The sequence below is a fragment of the Columba livia genome, unplaced genomic scaffold, assembly GCF_036013475.1.
Source record: "Columba livia isolate bColLiv1 breed racing homer unplaced genomic scaffold, bColLiv1.pat.W.v2 Scaffold_132, whole genome shotgun sequence".
NCBI lineage: Eukaryota > Metazoa > Chordata > Aves > Columbiformes > Columbidae > Columba > Columba livia.
This window is the reverse complement of record NW_027043028.1, coordinates 834,494-855,848: the sequence shown is the minus strand read 5'-3', so window position 1 is coordinate 855,848 and position 21,355 is coordinate 834,494. Positions and strand designations below refer to the sequence as shown.

Sequence of the window (21,355 nt, the reverse complement as noted above, 5' to 3'; positions counted from 1 at the left end):
GCTCCAAGGCATGAAGCAGCTCCTGTGCAGCCAGAGCTCCAGTTCCTCTGCAGAGCACAGGGGCTGAGAGCAGCTGCCCGGCAGTGTTGGTGTCTGGGAGGTGCTGCACAGCTGGGGAAGGGTGACGCTGTCTGAGTGCCCGGCTGCCTCTGCCCTGGCCTCTCTCACACCCACCCTCACCGCATTTTCCTTCTTGCTCCCCTGCTCTGGGTCACTGCTGTTGGGATCTTGTTCTTGCTGTCAGGCTCTCTGGGGATGGCAGTTTCAGCTGCAGAGTCACAGCCTGATCTTGTGGGTCCTTTCCTGAAGGTGTGTCCATGGGCACAGGTGTCCCAGCTTTGCTCTGACCTGTGGGCTGTGGGCAATGCAGTCTGTGGGGCTGGGGAATGAGCTGTGTGTGTCCTGGGCTAAACGTTGGGTGCTGAGACCTTAGGAAAGGGTGAGACCTGTCATGGTCTGAGGTGGATCCCTCTGCTCTCAGCAGCGCCTGGTGGCTTTTCAGGGTAACATGGGAGTGTGATCAGCCCCCATCTCAGAAAGGTGCCAGCCCAGGGCAGCTGGAGCAAGACAGAGGGACAGAGCAGCTGCCCTCACTCTGCACTGACCCACAGGCATCCTCTGGTCTCGCAGGACTCGCTCTGTTCTCCCTGAGTGCAGCAGAAATGCTGAGGGTTTCTGACACCCAACAACACTCCCCAGGGTGGGAGGGGAGAAGCAGCTGTAGAAACACCAAACCTCTCCAACTCAGTTTCTCAGTCCTGGGGGTACAGATGCTGACAGTCCCTTCTGCACCAGGAGCGGTTCCAGCTGACAAAGCTGAACCCCAGGACTGGCCCCTGCCCACCCGATCACACAGGGTCAGGCTGACTCCTCAGGAGCCCCAGGGCAGAGACCCTGCTCTTCATTGCACACTCATCAAGCACCGACGAGGGCTCAGCCAGGACGTTCTCCTGGAAAAAGAAAAGTGTCTCTTTGTGTGACAGGGTGGGAGGGTCTGTGGGAAATGGTTTTGATGATTCCCAGAGAAGCCTCATCTAAACCTTCACTATCTTTTCCTCCTATGACAGGTCCTCATGCCCACAGGCAGCCAATGTCCAACAGCAGCTCCATCACCCAGTTCCTCCTCCTGCCGTTCACAGACACACGGGAGCTGCAGCTCTTGCACTTCTGGCTCTTCCTGGGCATCTACCTGGCTGCCCTCCTGGGCAACGGCCTCATCATCACCACCATAGCCTGGGACCAGCACCTCCACACCCCCATGTACTTCTTCCTGCTCAACCTCGCCCTCCTTGACCTGGGCTCCATCTCCACCATTGTCCCCAAATCCATGGCCAATTCCCTCTGGAACACCAGGGCCATCTCCTACACAGGATGTGCTGCCCAAGTGTTTCTGTTTCTCTTTTTAGCTTCAGCAGAATACTGGCTCCTCACTATCATGTCGTACGACCGCTACGTTGCCATCTGCAAACCCCTGCACTACGGGACCCTCCTGGGCAGCAGAGCTTGTGTCCACATGGCAGCAGCTGCCTGGGCCACTGGGTTTCTCAATGCTCTGCTGCACACGGCCAATACATTTTCACTGCCCCTGTGCAAGGGCAATGCCCTGGGCCAGTTCTTCTGTGAAATCCCCCAGATCCTCAAGCTCTCCTGCTCACACTCCTACCTCAGGGAACTTGGGCTTCTTGTGGTCAGTGTCTGTTTAGCATTTGGCTGTTTTGTGTTCATCGTGGTGTCCTATGTGCAGATCTTGAGTGCCGTGCTGAGGATCCCCTCTGAGCAGGGTCGGCACAAAGCCTTTTCCACCTGCCTCCCTCACCTGGCCGTGGTCTCCCTGTTTGTCAGCACTGCCATGTTTGCCTACCTGAAGCCCCCCTCCATTTCTTCCCCATCCCTGGACCTGGTGGTGTCTGTTCTGTACTCAGTGGTTCCTCCAGCAGTGAACCCCCTCATCTACAGCATGAGGAACCAGGAGCTCAAGGATGCCTTGTGGAAACTCATATCTTACAATTTCCTGAAGTATTAAACTGCCCATCTGCTTCTACGTAGGAGTTTTAGAGTAACTAATTACAGGCCCAGCCTGTCATCTGGATTTTCTGTTGTTGTTGGTAGTTTTTTTATTGTGATAATGTTGTTGTCATCCCATTTCTTAATTCACTGTCTGCTTTTCTGTTATAACCACTGACTGTAAATGAGGAGCCGTGCTCTTTTTGTCTCTAAACAAAATAAAGGGTTCTTTAGTGACTTGTTTTTCACTATATCCTTCCTGCAAGGCCTTATGGAACTGCAGTTCCTGTGTTCATGGGAGGAGGGAAAAGAGTCCATCCTGGCAGCCCTGCCAGGGAGCAGCAGCGCTTGTTCTTCCAGAGCTGTTCTGGTTCCACTCCCACACTCTCCTTCTCATCCCTGGTGTTGGTGCAAGGCCTGAGTGCTCTGGCAGCTTGGTCACCGTCCTGCTGTGTGTCAGTGCTGTGGGCGCAGGCAGGGACAGGCAATGGGCACTGCTGTGACAGAGCTGGCCTCAGTAACAGTACTTGCACAGGGAAAAGTGACCTTCTTTGGGTGGTGCATGATGGTTTATATCTTCTTGCAATGTTTCTCTCAAGCTTATTCCTACAAAAGTCACCCACTTATAAAACGCCATTGTGTATCTGAACAGTGTGTGTGTGCAGGGCTGGCACACAGCAGTGTCCTCTCACAGCCAGGCTCCTGCCAGAGACCTGCAGGACCAGCAGAGCAGGGGCTGGGCTGTGCCCCTGTGCACTGGAAACACTTCAGAAGCTGCCCCAGGGCATCATCATGGACTGGCCCCTCACAACCACCATTTCCAGCACTGGCCTCTCTCCCCAGCTCACCGAGGTTGTTCTTCCCTCCATGGAGGGACACTGAATGAGCAGGTCAGCAGTCCATGTTTGCATTGTACATATGAGATGTGAGCATGCACATCAATTGCGTGAGATGGCATGAACCTGAGTGAGCAGAAACACCATCAGCTACTCCTGGGAGTTCCCTGAAGGCCTGTGGGACAGACAGTGTCTCGAGGTCACTTCACATTGGGAGTAACAGCCCATGGGAAATCACCCACTGGGATCTTCTTCCTTGAACTGAGGTCCCCGTGTCCATTCCTCATGATGTGGGGCTGAGGCGCCTCCCATCCCCTTGGGGTAGCAACAGGAGGCCAGAGGTACAATGTGATTCCTGTCTCTGTGAGTAAAAGGGACAGACTCTGTCTCTGAACATCCCTGGGTGCATAAGGAGTCCATGAGGCCAGCTCTGATGGAACCCTGGCATTTCTGTGTGTGACTCCAGGAACAACCCCACTGGCCCAGTGACATTCATCTCAGCTGCTGGGACGGCTCATTGCAAGTGCTCCTGTCTGCTACGTCACCCTTGCCTGTGATTTTGGATTGTGCTTTCAAAAGTGACAGCAGAATCAGAGAAGTTCTGAGGTCCTTGGGGAAGGAAGATGTCAAGCCCATCTTCAAGAAGGGCCTGAAGGAGGATTTGAAGAATTAAGGGCTGGTCGGCCTACCTCTGTCCCTGGGAAGGGGATAGGCAGCATCTTCCTGCACCAGTTTCCGGGAACCTGAAGGACAAGGAAGGTGTTGCTGAACTGAAACGAGCGGAAAACCCACTGGGTCCCAAGAAATGCTCTGGATCCATTCCAGAGCTTTAGACCCCCAGGAAAGAGCTCAGTGACAGTGCAGCCCATCCAGTTGCATCTGTGTCCCTCACTGAGCAGCACAACCAGTGTGCTGTCACCCCATGGTCCTGCAGCCAACCTGCTCTGCTGAGCATCAGTGCCAGGTTGGGGCCCTGTGCGGAGCACAGGATGGGGCCAGGAGCACCAGAGAGAGAAAAATGCCGGTCCTTATGCTCTGGTACTTCAGTCCTGGTGCTCATCACATGTCCTTAAGACAAACTTATGCACCCCTCTTGTCAACCTTACCCAAGAAGTCGCCACAGGACAAGGCTCCTGAGCTGGGGCTGAGCTGGAGAACTGGGGTCCAGCTGTGACCACAGGAAGGACAAGGCCTGTCCTGGGTCTTCTAAAGGGCTGGCAGCCTCTGTGATCTCCACCAGAAAAGGCAGCGTGCAGGAAACTATAGATCATCCCCATGCCCATTGGAGGCCCTTAGGAAGAGTTCCTCTCTCCAAATATCCAGCCCAGCTTGTTGCTGCATGAATAACCAGGAGAAACTGCCCCTGGACCCTCATGCCACACCCCATCTCCTCCACCCATACAGGCAGTGCTCTCCCCCTTGGCACTGAGGTGGTTCCAGGGACCCAAGAGGGGAGGAGATGTTGGGTGGGGATATGGTGTCCTTCAGTGCTCCTCATGGTACCTCCTGCTGGGCTTTGTGCCACTGGTCACAACCCTCTGAGCCTGGATGTTCAGCCAGTTCCCAGTGGTGCTAAACAGGAACATGCCCATGAGCACATTGGGTTGCACTGGGAGGAGCGTGGCCACCCAGACAAGGGCAGTTATTGCCCATCATGACTCAGCACTGGTGTGGTCACATCTGGAGCCGTGTGTCCCAGTGTGAGGTTCCCCATTCTGGAGGAACGGGAGGAGCTGTTGTGTGGCCAGAGAAAGTCTGGGTCATGTGTCGAGATGTTGAGAGACACAAACTTCTTTAGCCTGGTGAAGGGGAGCCTGAGGAAACGTGCTGGTTTTACTGAAATTGAGTTAATTTTCTCCATGCATTTTGAACCTCTCTCCTTCACAAATAGTACAGTCTTTTGTTTAGATTTACTATGAGAATAATGAGATAACGCTGTTTCTTCCCTGGAATACAGTTAATTTTTCCTTTTAGCAGCTTTACAGTGTTTGCCATTTGCTATGAAAGGAATGTCAGAACTCACTGAGATCTTGGCTGTTGTCAGGGAAACCAAGGACTTCTTTGGCCATCCAGACACAGATGGAAATTGGCAGGAGGGGACACAGACAGGACAGCACCTGGATTGACACGCAGGCTTATCAATGAAATATTCCCTATGATTAGCGCCATGCTCAGTCTAAAGCTGCAGCCAGCTTTTAGGGCTTGTTACATCCGTTACTTTGGGTTTTCCAGCTGGTTTGGTCAGTTCCATTCAGAAGTTTCATTCTGTCAGGAGTTTGATGTCCGTTCGGCCTTTTGCCGTTCTGCCATTTTGCCGTTGGCCTTTGGGCCTTTCTGCCTGTTGCCCTTTTGCTCTCTCTTGCTGGGATGGGCTGTTCAGGACCAAGGTGCTCCCTTCTGCAGGACTGGCTGCTCCGTGTGACTGGAGTTACACGGGGGATGGCACTGAGTATATTTTCTTAATTTAATTTATCTATTTCTATTTAACTTATCTTGACTATTGTCAATGAAACCAAGGACTTCTCTGGAGTGCAGCTGCAGGTGCAAATTGGCAGGAGAGGGCACAGACAGGACAGCACCTTGATTGACATCCAGGTCAATCAATGAGCTATTCTCTACCATTAGTGTCATGCTCGGTATAAAGCTGGAGATGCCTTTTCCAGCCAGTTAGTTTTGGTTTTCTGGCTACTTTGCTTAGCTCTGTTCAGAAGTTCCATTCTATTGGGAGTTCAGGGTTAGTTCAGTTTTATGATGTTTTGCTGTTTTTCAGTTGGCCCTTGGGCCTCTCTGCCTTTTGCACTTGTACTTTCTCTTGCTGGGATCAGCTGTTCAGGACCAGGGTGCTCTCTTCTTTTGGGCTGCCTGTTCAGCACAACTGGAGTTCTGTGGGGGATTGCACTGAGTGTCATATATTTTACTTTATGTATATCTTACTATAAGTATATTACTAGTAGTAGTGTATTATTTTTATTGTCTTGTTAATTTTTTGTCTAAACCCACAAGCTTCTCCCTTCCCATTCACTTCTCTCCCTTCTCCCACCTGGGGACTGGGAGCAGGATGTGAGCAGCTCTCATGGTCTTGGTTGGTGTTTGTGGTAAAACCATGACAAGAAAGGGCAGTAGTAGCTTCAGAAAACTTGAAAATCACTTTCCAATATGGTGTCAATTTTTAATTTTTTTTTTTTGTTTTTGTTGGGAAACAGCAAGAGAAAGGAAAACCATCAGAAACTGCAGCTCTGGATGTCCAGAGTGGAGCTCAGGATAAAGAAATGTCATTCTGAGCACAGTGCTGTGGTCATTCAGAGGGACTCTGGATCAGCCATGACTTTGTGTTTCAAGAACAGCTGGTGAGGATGGAGAGACAGCAGCACAGGTGGGGACACACTGGGCTGAGAACAAGGTGGGGAAACAACAACAGGCCTGGGACAATGTAGGATGGACTGTGGTGGACATGACCAAGGGTGAGGCTGGATGTCCCTGAAAGAGCCAAGGTCTTTGTCCCCTTGGTTATGGCTGGTGCCTCTGCCAATGAGGCCTAAGAAAAGACACAGTCGTCATGGCCATGGGGCTTCTTTGCCTCCTTGCACCCCCCCAGGGAGACAGGGAGGTATGACACCATTGTCCTTCACTTGGCATCGCACTCCCCACATCCCCAGGAAGAACCTGAGCCACCTGTGAGGGACAGGATCTCCCTTCCCAGGGGCAGGGGCTCAAGGCTTGGCCATTGTCCTTCATCAGACAAACCAAGGGCTTTCTCAGCATCAGAGCTGCTGCACTTTGCCTTTGCCTGATGCAATCACTGCCTCCAATTATCTGCTCTAACGAGTCCCTGGGGAGGCTTTGTCAGTAACAGCCCTCAGTGGGGCCCATTAAAGCTTCAAGGTACTTTGGAGTTTGCTTCTGGCTTGGACTCTTGAGCAGATTCTTCAGTCTGTCCTTGCTATCTGAGGTTCATGGACTCAGCACCAAATACGCCATGGGGCTAATTAAAACACAGAAAGCCCTAACGAGTGATGTTTCTTTCCCTAATTTTCTTCAAATCTTCAAGACTTGTAGAACTAACTGGAGAGGTTTCAATGGGACACTTGCTGATGAAGATTTCAAAGAAGATTTCATAAAGGAGGGTTTTTTCTTTCCAGGGTATTTTCTATCATTTTTCAGTGTATGGAAGAAGTGACAGCAGCATTCTACACTGGACATTGATCCCGAGGGTCTCCTGAAGACATCTGGACAGGCAGGAGAACAGTCCTTGAGGCTGGACACTGTATGGACAACCTGGCTCCTCACCCCCACCCCCAGTCTGCCGGTTCCCTCATTGGCCACCACAGATTGCATCACTTTTCCTACATCAGTTTAATAAACAGCAAAACACTTTCCTCAGCTGTGTGTGTAAGCTGGATCTGGTGAGGTCCAGCATCCACAAGGGACACCCACACAAGAACTGGTTTAGACAGAGAGACAGGAGAGGATAGAAATAAACACAATGAACGTGTTGACTGCCATGTTAATTAGAGCTCTGAAGAATGGGGCAAGTTTGTAACTCCCTGAAGCTCAAAGCAGAAACCAGACAGCTGAGAGGCCACTGAATGACCAAAGAGCAAGTGGAGGAGAAACCTGAGAGCACTGGGAAGGGCAAACGTCCAGACAGTGCTGGAAAGTTGTCCTTGGACAGGGACATTTAATCAGGAGAGGTGGGAACTCCTGAATGACGAGGGAGATGAAATAATAGAGTGTTGGTAATAGAAGTACAGGGGAAGACCAGTGTTTCTTCTCCAATCCTTAGTACACTTCCAGACAGACATCAGTCATCAGCTGTCTCACCATAAACAGCCAGGGCCGTTTTAGGGGCCCAGTGTACCTGAGGTGCTGGCCTGGGATCGGCATCTATCACACAGGACCTGGGGAGACCAGAGCACCTTGCAGTGCAGGTGGAGCCTGGGCAGGGGTTCCCGGGGCATCTACACTGGCACCAGGTGTTTGTGTCCCTGGAGCTGAAGACATTTGTGTCCTAAACCCATGCGCAGTTCTGGAGAACTCTTTCCTTTCCAAAGAAAAGAAACTCCCCTACAAAGACTTTTAAATAAGTAAGTAAGTAAGTAAGTAAGTAAGTAAGTAAGTAAGCAAGTAAATAAGTAAATAAATAAGTAAATAAAAAAGTAAGTAAATACGTGAATAAATAAATAAATATAAGCAAGTAAATAAGTAAATAAATACATAAATAAATAAATACATACATACATAAATACATACATAAAAAGAAAATAGGAAAGAAAGAAAGAAAGAAAGAAAGAAAGAAAGAAAGAAAGAAAGAAAGAAAGAAAGAAAGAAAGAAAGAAAGAAAAGAAAGAAAGAAAGAAAGAAAGAAAGAAAGAAAGAAAGAAAGAAAGAAAGAAAGAAAGAAAGAAAGAAAGAAAGAAAGAAAGAAGAAAGAAAGAAATAAAGAAAGAAAGAAAGAAAGAAAGAAAGAAAGAAAGTATGTTGACACCTTCCTTTGCTTTGGATCTTTGTCTTCAGTTCTTCTTATTTTAATATCCATTGACATCAACTGACATCTGATGGGCCTGCAGGCATGAACCAAGATCATGTTGTGTCTTGCACAGCGCCCCATGCCCTCTGAACCTTCCCTGCCCAGGACTCCTCACACGTTGCCCAGAGCGAGTCACACTGAGGGGTTGGCTGGTTCACCTGCTGAGATGTTGGTTTAGATGGTCACCTACAGCACAGGTGGATCCTGCCCCATCATCGCCTGCTCTGCTCCAGCCTGAAACAGAGCCAAACATCACAATGGGATCATGAGAGAACTGAGGTTGAAGGGACCTCAGGAGTCTGCAGTCCAACCTGTCACCAACTGGTCACACCAAGGTGTTCAAGCCTTGATTCAATCAGAGCTTTAGCAGGACTAGAGAAGTGATCATCCCTTTGTACTGGGCACTGGTGAGGCTGCACCTTGAATCCTGGGGGCAGTTTTAGGCCCCTCATGGCAAGGAAGACATTGAGGTGCTGGAGAGAGTTCAGAGGAGGGTGACAAGGCTGGCGAAGGGTCTGGAGCACCAGTCTGACGAGGAGCGGTTGAGGGAGCTGGGGCTGTTCAGCCTTGAGAACAGGAGGCTGAGGAGAGACCTTATTACTCTCTACAGCTGCCTGAAAGGAGGTTTTATCATGGAGGGTGTTGGTCTCTTGTCCCAAGTAGCAAGTGATAGGACAAGACGAAATGGCCTCAAGTTGCACACGGAGAGGTTTAGATTGGATATGAGGAAAAAATTTTTCAGGGAAGCCACCAGTGATGTTCCTCAGGACTCAGTCGTAGGGCCAGGTCTGTCCAATATTTTTATCAATAATCTGGATGCAGGAATTTAATGCACCATTAGCAAATTTTCTGATAATACCATCCTCGGAGGTGCTGATGACTATCCTGAGGGACAAGGAGACTTGCGGAACGATCTAGATAGATTGGAGCATTAGGCAATGATCAACGGCATAAAATCTAACAAGTCCACATGCCAGATTCTGCACCTGAGATAAAGTAATGCCAAGCACAAGTCTAAGTGGGGAGAGGATTGGCTGGAGAGCAGCCCTGCAGAAAGGAGCCTTGGGGCGCTGGTTGACAGGAGGCTCAACAAGAGTCAGCAGTGTGTGCCCTGGCAGCCAAGAGTGCAAATCCCATCCTGGGGTACATCAGACAGAGCAGAACCAACCGCTCAAAGGAGGTGATTATCCTGCTGTATTCAGAGTTGCTGTGGCCTCACCTTGAGTGCTGTGTGCAGTTCTGGGCCCCACGATTTGACAAGGATGTTGAAGTATTCCAATGTGTCCAGAGAGCAACAAAGCTGGTGACCGACCGGAAGGCATGTCCTCTGAGGAGTGGCTGAGCAATCTGGATTTCTCTAGTTTGGAGAGAAGGAAGCTGATGAGCAAGCTCATTGCCCTCTAAAAGCTCCTGAGGAGGGAAGTGTATAGGGAAGTGCTGGTCTCTTGTCCCTGGTATCCAGTGACAGGACATGTGGGAATGGTGCAAACCTGGGTCAGAGGAAGTTCAGACTTGACCCTCTGCTGAGAGTGTGGTCAGATACTGGAACAGCCTTCTGAACGAAAGGATTAGGGGCAACGGGCACAGCATAGGAGATCCCATCTGAATATTAGGAAAAACCTCTTTACTGTGAGGGTGCCTGATCACTGGAACAGGCTGTCCAGAGAGGTTGTGGAGTGTCCTCCTCTGGAGACATTCAAAACCCGCCTGGACACCTTCCTGTGCCATCTGCTCTGGGCGAACCTGCTTTAGCAGGTGGGTTGGGCTAGATGATCTCCAGAGGTCCCTTTCAAGCCCAACCGTTCTGTGATTCTGTGACAGCTGGTTGATGCCCCAAGCCTCAGCATTCAAGAGGCATTTGGCCAATGCACTTACTACCCTGTTTTAACTTTAGATCAGCCTTGAATTGGTCATGCAGTGGGACTAGATGGTCGTTATAGGTCCCTTACAGCTGAACTATACCTCACTTCCCTTCTTCCCTTTCTCCTCCTTTCCCTAGCAGGGGGAAGCTGCAAAGCCCCCCCACCACAGCCCCACCCAGCACCCTTTGCAGGAAGCCTTTGGGGTGCTGGCCCCAAGGCAGTCCCGGTGCCCAGGAGTTCCGGGGGGCTGTCCCTGCCCTTGGTGTCCACGTGCTGGGCACAGCTGCTGGCTGTCCCTGGTGCCTTCTCTGCCCTTTCGCTCTCCAGGACAAAGCTCCTGCTCTTCTCTCCAGTCATGGCAGAAACCAGCCCTGCAACCAAGAGAAGAGCCCTGGTAGCTGTCCCCTCTCTGCACCAGAGCTGATGTCCATGAGGCCCCACAGCGAGGAGGACCAGGCTCACAAAGCCTTTTCTGAGGGGATAACAGGATGGTTTCAACCACTGCAGCGTGGAGAAAATCCCCAGTGTGACCAGAGCCATAGGCTGCGCTGGACAGTGCCAACAGACCGCCATGGAAATAAGACTCGCTTTGAATCCGTTCCCAAAGCACAGCCAGGCAAATGATGACTCTTCCCAAATGAGCAAAAAGAGTCCATTGCTGCTACTGCAGTCATGTTTCCTTTTCTACCCAAACCAAGATCCACAGTTGGCCATCTGTACAGGGGATGCAAAATGCACTTCAGCCGCAGGGTAAACCTTCCACACCTCCTGTGTGACTTGCACCTTTCTCGGAGTTATTTGCCTACCTTGAGTGGTGGGAAGAGGTTCAGAACTTATGGAAAGCCTTTAAGAGATACTCTTTGGAGCACTGAAAGAGTAAGGAAGCTGCTGCCATTTTGGACATTTGCGTCAAAACTCATACACACATAGGATAGTGTGTGGTGTGTGACATGGATTTCTTTTTATCCTTGCTCTCCTTTTTAGTAATGCCTGAGATCTTTGCTTTGGAAAAAACATACCTAAACGAAAGAATCTGAGAACAAAAGTCCTGATCAGAGAGAAGGTCCATCTGGGCCAAGACTCAGTCTCCAAAGCTGCCAGCCATCCGTGTCTACAGGGTCTTGGGGTGCTCAAAGGCCCCAGTGGCTGGGACCGGCCTCCCTGGGGACCATCTCGTGCAGGGGCCCAGGGGCCGTGTCTCAGCTCAGCCTGGGACCTCTGGTGCCTGCCTGAGCCATGTTGTAGGTGTGTGTGCCTGTCTCTGCCCCATCTCCTGGACGGGCCTGGGCCCTGCCCTGCAGAGAGCGGCTCTCCTGGATGGAGTCCTCAGGCCTGGCTCAGAGCTCATCGTGCTCCAGGCACAGCTACTGAGCACAACCATGCTGTGCTGTGCTGTGCTGTGCTGCTCTATTCTGTACGCTCACAAGGAGTCCAATAAAGATGGGACTGTTCGACTGAAATGCCAGAGAGGTTTTAGATCCAAAAACAGTTTTGGGGACACATACGCAAAGGATACAACTGGAAACAGATTTTTTTTTTTTTTTTAATATTTATATTTATTTTATTAAAATTACAGTTTTTAATAGAAGAAGGAGAAGGAGGAGAGCTGGCTCCTGCTGCAAGCTTGCCCTTGGAGAAAGAACCCGAGAAAGCCAGGGCACGAGTGGTGCCTTGGAGGGCAAGAGCAGTGGGCATGAACCGAGCCAAAAGGGCCCAGAGGAGCTCTGACAGGTGGTCATGCTCAATGCTGCAGAGGAAGGCAAAAAAACCCCGGGGACCAGGGCCAGTCTGCCCCGGGGGAAAATTCCTTCCTGACCCCAACACTGGCGATCGGCTGTTCCCTGAGCATTTGAGCAAGACCTGGCTCCTCGGCCCACAGGCTGGTCATGCCTCCCAGAAGACCACAGAATAATAGAAGGATAGAATGATAGGATGATGATGTCTTCTCTTCTCTTCTCTTCTCTTCTCTTCTCTTCTCTTCTCTCCTCTCCTCTCCTCTCCTCTCCTCTCCTCTCCTCTCCTCTCCTCTCCTCTCCTCTCCTCTCCTCTCCTCTCCTCTCCTCTCCTCTCCTCTCCTCTCCTCTCCTGTCCTCTCCTCCTTTCTTCACCTCTTCCGTCTCCCTCTTCTCTCTCCTTCTTCTCCTTCTCCCTCCTTTTACTAGCACTACATGCTGAGGAAATTGCTGACAAACACTTGTAACCTTGCCCAGATTAGCCATTCGCTCCATCACCTTGTGCAAAGGACGCATGTACCTTCTGGTGGCCGGGAGAGCACCGGGCCCCCTCAAACCACTCTGCATTCCACTTCCTACAGCTGCTGACCCTAGCTCCCCACTCCATCAGGACGGTGAGCTCTGCAGTGCTCCTCAAGAAGGCATTCCATTCATTTTGCTGCTGCTATTCCGCTGAAAAGGATGTTCCTCTTCCTCTTCCTCCTCCTCCTCCTCCTCCTCTTCCTCCTCCTCTTCCTCCTCCTCTTCCTCTTCCTCTTCCTCCTCCTCCTCCTTCTCCTTCTCCTCCTTCTCCTCTTCATCTTCCTCCTCTTCCTTTCTTCTCTCTTCTCTCTTCTCTCTCTTGTCCTCTTGCTTCACCTCTTCCCTCTCTCTCTCTCCCTCTCCCTCTTCTTCTCTCTCCCTCTTTTCCTTCCCCCTCCTTTCACTACCAGTGCATGCTGGGGAAATCCCTGACAAACACTTGGAACCTTGCCCAGCTTACCCATTCGCTCCATCACCTTATGCCAACCACGCATCTACCTTCTGGTGGCCGGGAGAGCACCGGGCCCCCTTCAAACCACTCTGCATTCCACTTCCTACAGCTGCTGACCCTAGCTCCCCACTCCATCAGGACAGTGAGCTCTGCAGTGCTCCTCAAGAAGGCATTCCCTTCATTTGGCTACTGCTATCCAGCTGAAAAGGATGATCATCCATCAGATGAACCTGGAAGGTTGTCCTGCTGGGAGATGGCCTTGCAGCGGAGAAACTCCAGCTGCCTCGTCCAGCTCTTCCTCCTTCAGCCCCTGTCAAGGGATTCCACCGGCTCCTCAAGGACTTCCTCTCCGATGTCTTCAGGCTGCCTCCAGGCCAGCTCTGGCAGCAGACACGGAACGCTGCTCCCTTTTATACTGCCCCGGGGCATTGTGACATCAGCATTGCCCCGTGGTCGCATTGTGACACGGAGGTGACATGGGCCCCCAGTGTCCCACCCCACCCACTGCCCATGCACCCAGCACTCCTTGGAGGAAGGACTTCGGGGTGCTGCTGGCCCCGAGGCTGTCCTTGTGCCCAGGAGGCCCAGGGCGCTGTCCCTGCTCTTGGTGGTCACGCACTGGGCATGGCTGAAACCACCTGGGAATGGCGGTGGCATGAAATTACTGAGCAGGTTATTCACATACAAAGGAACTTCTTCTCTTTGCCTTTAAAGTTACTAAAAGAAACTATGAAAAACAATCCTCTAGTACATGATGGTAATGAATTGCTCTGCGAAAGTGCTGCCATGGGTGCAGGAACCTGCCAGCCTACGTCTATTCCATTAAAGAATCTCAACCTTTTGGTGCCGGCTCCATGTGTTTGGCATGTGGCCTCTCTCACCTCCTAGATGTCCAGGTAGGAAAACAGGCGGGGGAGCAGGTCTCAGCTAAACCCCAGGGCACCTGCTATGGAAAGCATAGGTGTGAAAGCGTAGGCATAGCCTCTGGGCTCAGGCACCAGGTTCTGTGGGCTGGCAGATGGCTGCCTGACAGCTCAGACATGGTAATTATCCCTAATTCAAGCACTCGGGGTAATGCAAGGTGGTGCCGTGTTGGAAGCGCTTCATTAACTGCAGAAGAGTAAAGACAGGCCCATGGGCAGATCCTCTGCTGCAAAGGGGCATTGTTCCTGTTGTAGCAAAAACAAGCCCAGCGATAATCTTTAGCCCATATTGGCATCAGTAGCTGGTTGTAAGAAGCGGCTAAGAAGAGTAATCGGGCTGCAGATGATGGCGAGGGGCTGCATTCATCCCCAGGGGCATCATCAGGGGAGGAAGTGACCATTACCCGGTCTTTTTCTCCAAGTGATCTGAGAGAGTTGCGAAAAGACTATACTCGTAAAGATGGTGAGAATGTGTTAACCTGGATGCTCCGATGCTGGGATAACCGGGCTGACACAAGAGAACTGGAGGGCGGAGAAGCCAAGCAGTTGGGATCTCTGTCAAGGGATTCCACCCTTGATGGGGCAATTGCCAGTGAGCCCAACCCCACGGCCCTCTGGACCCGACTCTTGACAGCCATGAAAACAAGATTTCGTAACAAGGATGACTGTCAATGCACATCAAGGAAATGGAATGCTATGGAGCGAGGTATCCAGTTCCTGAGAGAGTTAGCTGTGCGAGAGATTATCTGTTTTGGGCCAGATAGCCAGGAGGGGGTGAATCCAGATAGAGTTGAGTGTACACGGTCTATGTGGCGCAGATTCTCACAGAGTGCACCAGCTCCATATTCTAAGATATTGGCAGGAACGTTCGTGTCAACTGGCGGTAGACAAAGTGTTAATGACATGACTGAGCGGCTCCGGGAATTTGAGGAAAACCTTTCTGATCCCCTAGGGGCTTATGTCTCTAGGGTGGAGAAACTGAGTGAAACGACTGTTGACTGTTTTGAAAAGCTGTTGAGAGAAATGAAAGCACTCAGGGAACACACACGTGGCTCTCGATTTGTACGAACAAATGCTTCAGCTATTAGGAGAAAGCATTTCCAATATCCAGAGAGAGAGAGAAAGCGTTTCCAGTCCCCAGAGAGAGAGAGAAGGCGTTCCCAATCTCCAGAGAGAGAACACAGGCAGGCCACCAGCAGAGGTTTGCTGTGGTCCTTCCTACGTGAGCAGGGAGAAGATACGAGTAAGTGGCACAGTAAACCTACTGGGGAACTTCAAGAACAAGTGCATGAGTTAACAGGGCAGGCTTCTAGGAAAAGGGCTGCCTGGGTTACAAAAGAGATTCTGGTGCTCGTGAAGGAACCTCTAATTCACAGCGAGTGACCGTGGAAGACCGAGATTAGAGGTGCCCTGCCTCCAGCCAGGCGGAGGAAAGGGATAACAGAGTTTACTGGACGGTACAGATAGGATGGCCTGGTACAACACACCCCCAGGAGTACAAGGCTTTGGTGGACACTGCTGCTCAGTGCACAATAATTCCTTCAGGCTGTAAGGGGACACAACTCATCAGTATTTTTGGAGTGACTGGGGGATCCCAAGAGCTGACTGTTGTAGAGGCTGAAATGAGCCTAGCTGGAAAAACCTGGCAAAAGCATCCCATTGTGACTGGCCCAGATGCTCCGTGCATCCTTGGCATAGACTACCTCAGGAGAGGGTATTTTAAGGACCCAAAAGGTTGTAGGTGGGCATTTGGTACAGCATCTGTGGACACTGCGAGAATTGAACAGCTGTCTGATTTGCCTGGTCTTTCAGATGACCCTTCTGTTGTAGGACTGCTGATGGTTGATGATCAGCAGGTGCCAATTGCTACCACAACGGTGCATCGTCGACAGTATCGCACCAATCGGGACTCTTGGATTCCTATTCAGAAATTGATTGGTCAACTGGAAAGCCGGGGTGTGATCAGTAAGACTCGCTCACCTTTCAATAGCCCAGTTTGCCAGTGCGTAAGTCTAGCGATGAGTGGAGATTAACTGTAGACTACTGTGGCCTGAAGGGGGAAGGGGGAAAAAGGGTGAAGGGAAACCTTCTCCCACAGTTTTGATTGTCTCCCCGTGATCAAACCACGACAAAAACAAAGAATCAGCGTGGTGAGGCTGTCGAGTGGCCCTTGGTTTGCCCTGCAAACAACCTCTGAATGCGGATTCTTGCAGGTGCAGCGGAGCAGGCAGCAGCATCTGAGCAAAGCTCAGGGGGACGGGGTCCTGTGTGCTGGGGACAGCTTCCCTCGCCATTCTCTGCTCCCTCCTCCTCCAAGCAGGGGCTGCCCCACGCCGCGCACAGCCAGTCCCAGCCGGGCCCGGAGGTGGGTGTCTCCATGACAACCGCCTGGTCTCTGTGACGTCATAACCAGAGGCCATTGTGACACGGGGTCGACATCACCAGAGGCCATTGTGACACGGGGGTCCCCGCCCTGACCGTGGGGGTATTTAAGGAGCGAGAGCCCTGGGGTGCTCACTCCCAGGAGAGCAGCTTCTCAGGAGCAGCAGCTTCTCAGGAGCAGCAGCTTCTCACGAGGCAGCATCTCCCCTGGGTGCCCGTTGCGGCTCTTTGATAGAGGAGACCCAAGATGCCAACTGACAAGGAGGTGTCCTGCTCCTCCTCCTGCCCGCAGATCGGCCACAGCCTGGGCCAGCACACCCTCCAGAGCACCTGGGTCACCCCCTCGGTCCAGGAGCGCTTGCAGGACCACCATAAAGGTCCCCAGGAGGGGTCTGGCTGGCCTCGCAGCACCAACAGCGAGGCAGCAGCAGAGGCAGAGTGCCCGGCACCTGCCCCACAGGGCGCCACAGCCGACGACGCGGCTCTGTGGGACACAGCCCAGCGCATCGTCAGTGAGGCCGTGCGCAGGGCTGTGGCTCAGATCGTGGCAGCTGGCCAGGAACCAGAGGAACAGCAGGACCTGGCCCAGCACATGGACTTGCAAGATGAGAACAGCAAAGAGGGGTGCCAGGGCGGAGACACCATCCACAGCACCTGGATCAACCCCTCGGTCCAGGAGCACCTGCAGGACGCCCCTGCAGGTCCCCAGGAGGGGTCTGGCTTGACCAGCACAGACACGGAGGCGGCAGCAGAGGCAGAGCGCCCGGCACCTGCCCAGCACAGCCCCACAGAGGACGATGTGGACCTGTCAGACATTGTGGAGTACATCGTCAGTGAGGCGGTGCGCAGGGCTGAGGCTGAGATCCAGGGACCTGGCCAGCAACCGGTAGAACAGCAGGACCTGGCCCAATGCACGGATGTTCCAATGGCAGCAGCAGCACCTGCAGGACTTGAAGCCATTGAGGCTCATTTGGCAGGAGAGGATGAGGGACAGGCCAGCACAGCCCCTCTCGTCCCAGCTGCAAAGGAGGAAGAAGAGAACACGGTTTCTCCAATGTCTGCAGAGCATGGGGGAGAGACCAGCGCAGACATCGCCTGCCCAGCGCAGGGCCCGGCTCCACGGCGACGGCCTTCCCGGTTCAGGAGGGCGCTCCGGGCTCTGCGCAGGGCTTTCCGCTGCAGCTGCACCGCGGGACAGCAAGAGGAGTAGAGCCGCGACCGCGGCGTTCACCTGCCCTGAGGACATGGTGCTGCCAGCCTCTGCCCGGCCTTGGATTGTTTTCAAAATCAATAAAGCCAATTAAAAAAAATGACAAGTTTTCCCCCTGTGCTCCTCTGTTCCTGCTCCACCTCGGGACAAAGAAGGCTGCAGGAAATCTCTGTCCTCGGGGTGTCCCGGCCTTGGTTGCCGGAAGCCCTGGGCTGGTGCTGCCGCAAGCCGGCAGTCTGGCTGGATCCCCCTCAAGCTCCCTTCCCACCCGCCTGTCTCCAGTTCCAGTCCAGGACTTGGAACATTTGAGATCTATTGCCGACTTGGCCTGGTTGACCTGCACCGTACGGCATCCCCTTCGTCTCACAAGGAACCTCCCCATTTCGGGGGTGTTTCGGAGCACCTGCATGAGCTGATACAGGCGAGACCCTCCAAACCCGCATGTGGTCCCTCTCCTCCACCGAGGGTCTTCCAAGTCAGGAAGAGCCGGCTGCTCGCTCCCTTGCTGGAAATCTGAGCCATGACCCATCTCTGCACAAGGCTCTGATGCACAAGGCTGCCAGCGTCACAAGAGCACGTTCAGGCCTGAGACACCGGGGAGAAGCGCCGCAAACAGTGCTGGTCTTGACAAGAAATCCACCCGCTCAGAGCTTCGTCTCAGATGTGAGTTACTCTGCCCTGGGTTTCTGGGGCCCAGAAATGGAGGGAGGCTCAGGTATAAACCCAGTCAGCCAAGAGCCGCAGCAGCTGCTGATCCCTGTGTGGCGCATTGCAAACCAGCCATGGCTGTCTGTGGCTGCTGCATGCCCCGGGCTGCAGCCTTCGCAGCATCCTCCTCTTCCCCAGCACCCCCGTGCACTGCACAGACCCAGAGCTGATTGCAATGGCTGGGGCAGCACCGGGCAGCAGCAGCATCTCTCTCCCCAGCCTCCAGCTGCCCAGTTGCCCTGCAGGGAATTTCTGCCTGGGAAGGGCAGAGTTGTATTGCGATCGGCCGGGGGCTCAGGACAAAGCACAGCACCGCCACGTCCCCGGAGCAGAGCCCTTCTTTTCCTGGCTTGGACTGGTGTATTCCTCCTGCTCACAGCGCGGTCCTTCTCTGGGAGAAGGTGACGCCAGCACTTTCAGGGAAATTGGAACGTCATGATGGAGTGGACGTGAAACAGCCTCACTTCCCGAAAAGCCAAAGGAGTAAAACTGACATGGAACAAAGCAAGTAACTTGCCACAGCTGTCCAACCTGCGCTCCTCAGGCGGGAGGTGACCGGCGACATGTTCTGGTGCTGCGGGGCTGTGCCGCAACAAGTCAGTTGGGGCCGTGGCCAGAAAGGTAGTGATGTCCATCTAGAGATACCCACATCGTTCTGTGGGAAGCATCTGTTTCCTCAGCACGATTTGGAACAGTTTTGACACACGGGACTTGCTGGGCCCTAAATCACAGCTGCGTTGGCTCCTCTAAGCCTCCCAGTTCCAATTCAGCAGGTGCCCAGTTCAAGGTGTTGACTCAGCAATGTGTACTTCACTTTAATCTGTATTATGTATTATGTATTATGTGTTATGTATTATGTATTATGTATTATGTATCATGTATTATGTATTATGTATTATGTATTATGTATTATGTATTATGTATTATGTATTATGCAATATGTATTATGTATTATGTATTAATTATGTATTAATTATGTATTATCTATTATCTATTATCTATTATCTATTATTAATTATGTATTATGTATCATGTATTATGTATTATGTATTAATTATGTATTAATTATGTATTATGTATTATCTATTATCTATTATCTATTATTAATTATGTATTATGTATTATGTATTATGTATTATGTATTATGTATTATCTATTATCTATTATCTATTATGTATTATGTATTATGTATTATGTATTAATTATGTATTATGTATTAATTATGTATTATGTATTATGTATTATGTATTATGTATTATCTATTATCTATTATCTATTATGTATTATGTATTATGTATTATGTATTATGTATTATGTATTATGTATTATGTATTATGTATTATGTATTACCAACAGTACTTTGCCAACAGGAGGAGTTCTTGCTAAATTAACAGCAAAAGCCATGCTGACAAATGCAAGGGAGCAATGAGGGAGGGCTGGAGTCGTGCTCGGGAGCTGTGTCCGTGCGGGAAGGTTCATGTGTCTCGCTGGGTAGTGCCCAGAGAGTTGGTCTGATCGCACCGCAGAGCTCCCGGAGACATCAATCTGTTTGCTTCTTTCCTACACCAAGCTTTAAAGGCTGGTTTGGATAGTCAAATGGGATTCAAACGTAACGTTCCTCCAAGAAGGCCTTGGGTAAGTCATTTCCCAAAATTCCAACTTCTTTTCCAGGGAGGCTGAATTTCCTCCATAGCAATCAAATGATCAGGTTTTGCACAGAAGAGTTGCTGTGGTTCTAAGCGTCTTTATTTTGTCTATGCTGCCTTAAAGAAGCAGCTGGTCTGCCTTTTGCTTTTGGTGATGGAAGTCGGGAATGGCCAGCGCTGTGCTTCATGTCAGGATGGTTTCATTCTCCAATTATTGAAACTGAACTTTTGCCGGATGCAACTCCAAGAAAAGGCCTCAGCCTCTTCCAGGGCCCTGGAAGGAAGGAAACTTTAAAAATTTCAACATTAATTTTAAGAATTGCAACTGGAATTTTAGAAATTTTGGCATGAAATTGTAAAAATTTTGACGGGGATTAGGGAAATTTTAGTGAGAATTTTAAAAGGTTGTTGGCAGAGGTTGTTCTCAGCTGCTGCTCTGTGCAGCTTGGTTCAAGAGCCAGCTGGGGGCTTCTTTGGAAGGGAGGTTTCTTGTTCTGTGCTCACTGCTCCTCGGGACCCTGCACAGGAGCGCTGTTGGGGTCTGCAGGGACGGGTGGGACCTGCTGTGACTCCTGGTGAATGTGAACTCAACTTGTCCTGATGGCCTCGAATGAAACCAGACTGACTGTAGATGGTTTTCTTCCCTGTTTCAGTTCCAAACTACACGTTTGGCACTAAAAAACATGAGACTTTGTGCTGTTTTTCGGACGTCAGTGGCCGCGAATCAGCTGAGAACATCACTGCCTTAGGTACCAGGGCAGGTGGTCTGTGATCAGGGCTGTGGACTTGCATGGCAGCGCTTTTATGAACATTTTATGGTGTTGCCACTTCAAAGCCCTTCATTTTCCTAGAAATTTTAAGACGATATTTCTTATTTGGAGGTTCAGACTCTGGTTGGACTTGATGTCGAATGGTCTATATAATGGGGTCCATAAAATAAGAATCTCACTTCCTTGTTGTTTTCTAACACTGTCTGAATTTGGTAAGTGAGAGCAAGAGTGGTTGACAGTGTCTGCTTTTGAGAGTAACGTATTCCTGACTCTCCTCTCTGTATGGTGAAGGTTTCTGCCTGCACTGTGATTTTGCTGGGCTGTGAGGCTGTGTTGGAGCAGCAGAGGTAAGAAGTGGTGGCTTTAAAGGCATTGAAGCTGTGGTAAAACCAGCAGCTAAAGCTCGTTTCTTCCTAGAGAGCTGCCTGACAAAAATAGTTACAAGGAAAGACCCTTGAAGTTGGCTTTGTTTTTCTAACTTAGTCTTAATATGGAGCTTTTGGTATTGATTGACTGATTGATTTCTGGGAAGCAAGAAGTGAGAGCCTGTGCGCTCCCATAGGCAGCGCTGCCTCCCAAATAGGTGCACCCTTCTCCACTTGTGTTCCTTCCCTGCTCGTGCAGAACAAGGCCATGCAGTAGTGTGCAGATGTGGTGATTCCAATGTGACTATGAGGTCACAGCCCCACGGTGACGTGCTGTGCTGTGTCTTGGCAGCAGCAGCAGCAGCATCATGGTGCGAGCGTGGGGGCCATGGTCCTCACCCTCCTCCTCCTCCTGG

The 21,355-nt window shown here is 51.2% G+C and overlaps 1 protein-coding gene across 1 annotated transcript; it reads left to right on the top strand.

Annotated features, from left to right (window-relative positions):
• The first annotated feature begins 1,090 nt into the window (after nt 1-1,090).
• LOC135577649 (olfactory receptor 14J1-like) lies at nt 1,091-2,023 on the top strand. The gene has a single exon (XM_065047780.1). The coding sequence runs from the start codon at nt 1,091-1,093 to the stop codon at nt 2,021-2,023; it is 933 nt and encodes a 310-aa protein (XP_064903852.1).
• The last annotated feature ends 19,332 nt before the right edge of the window (nt 2,024-21,355 follow it).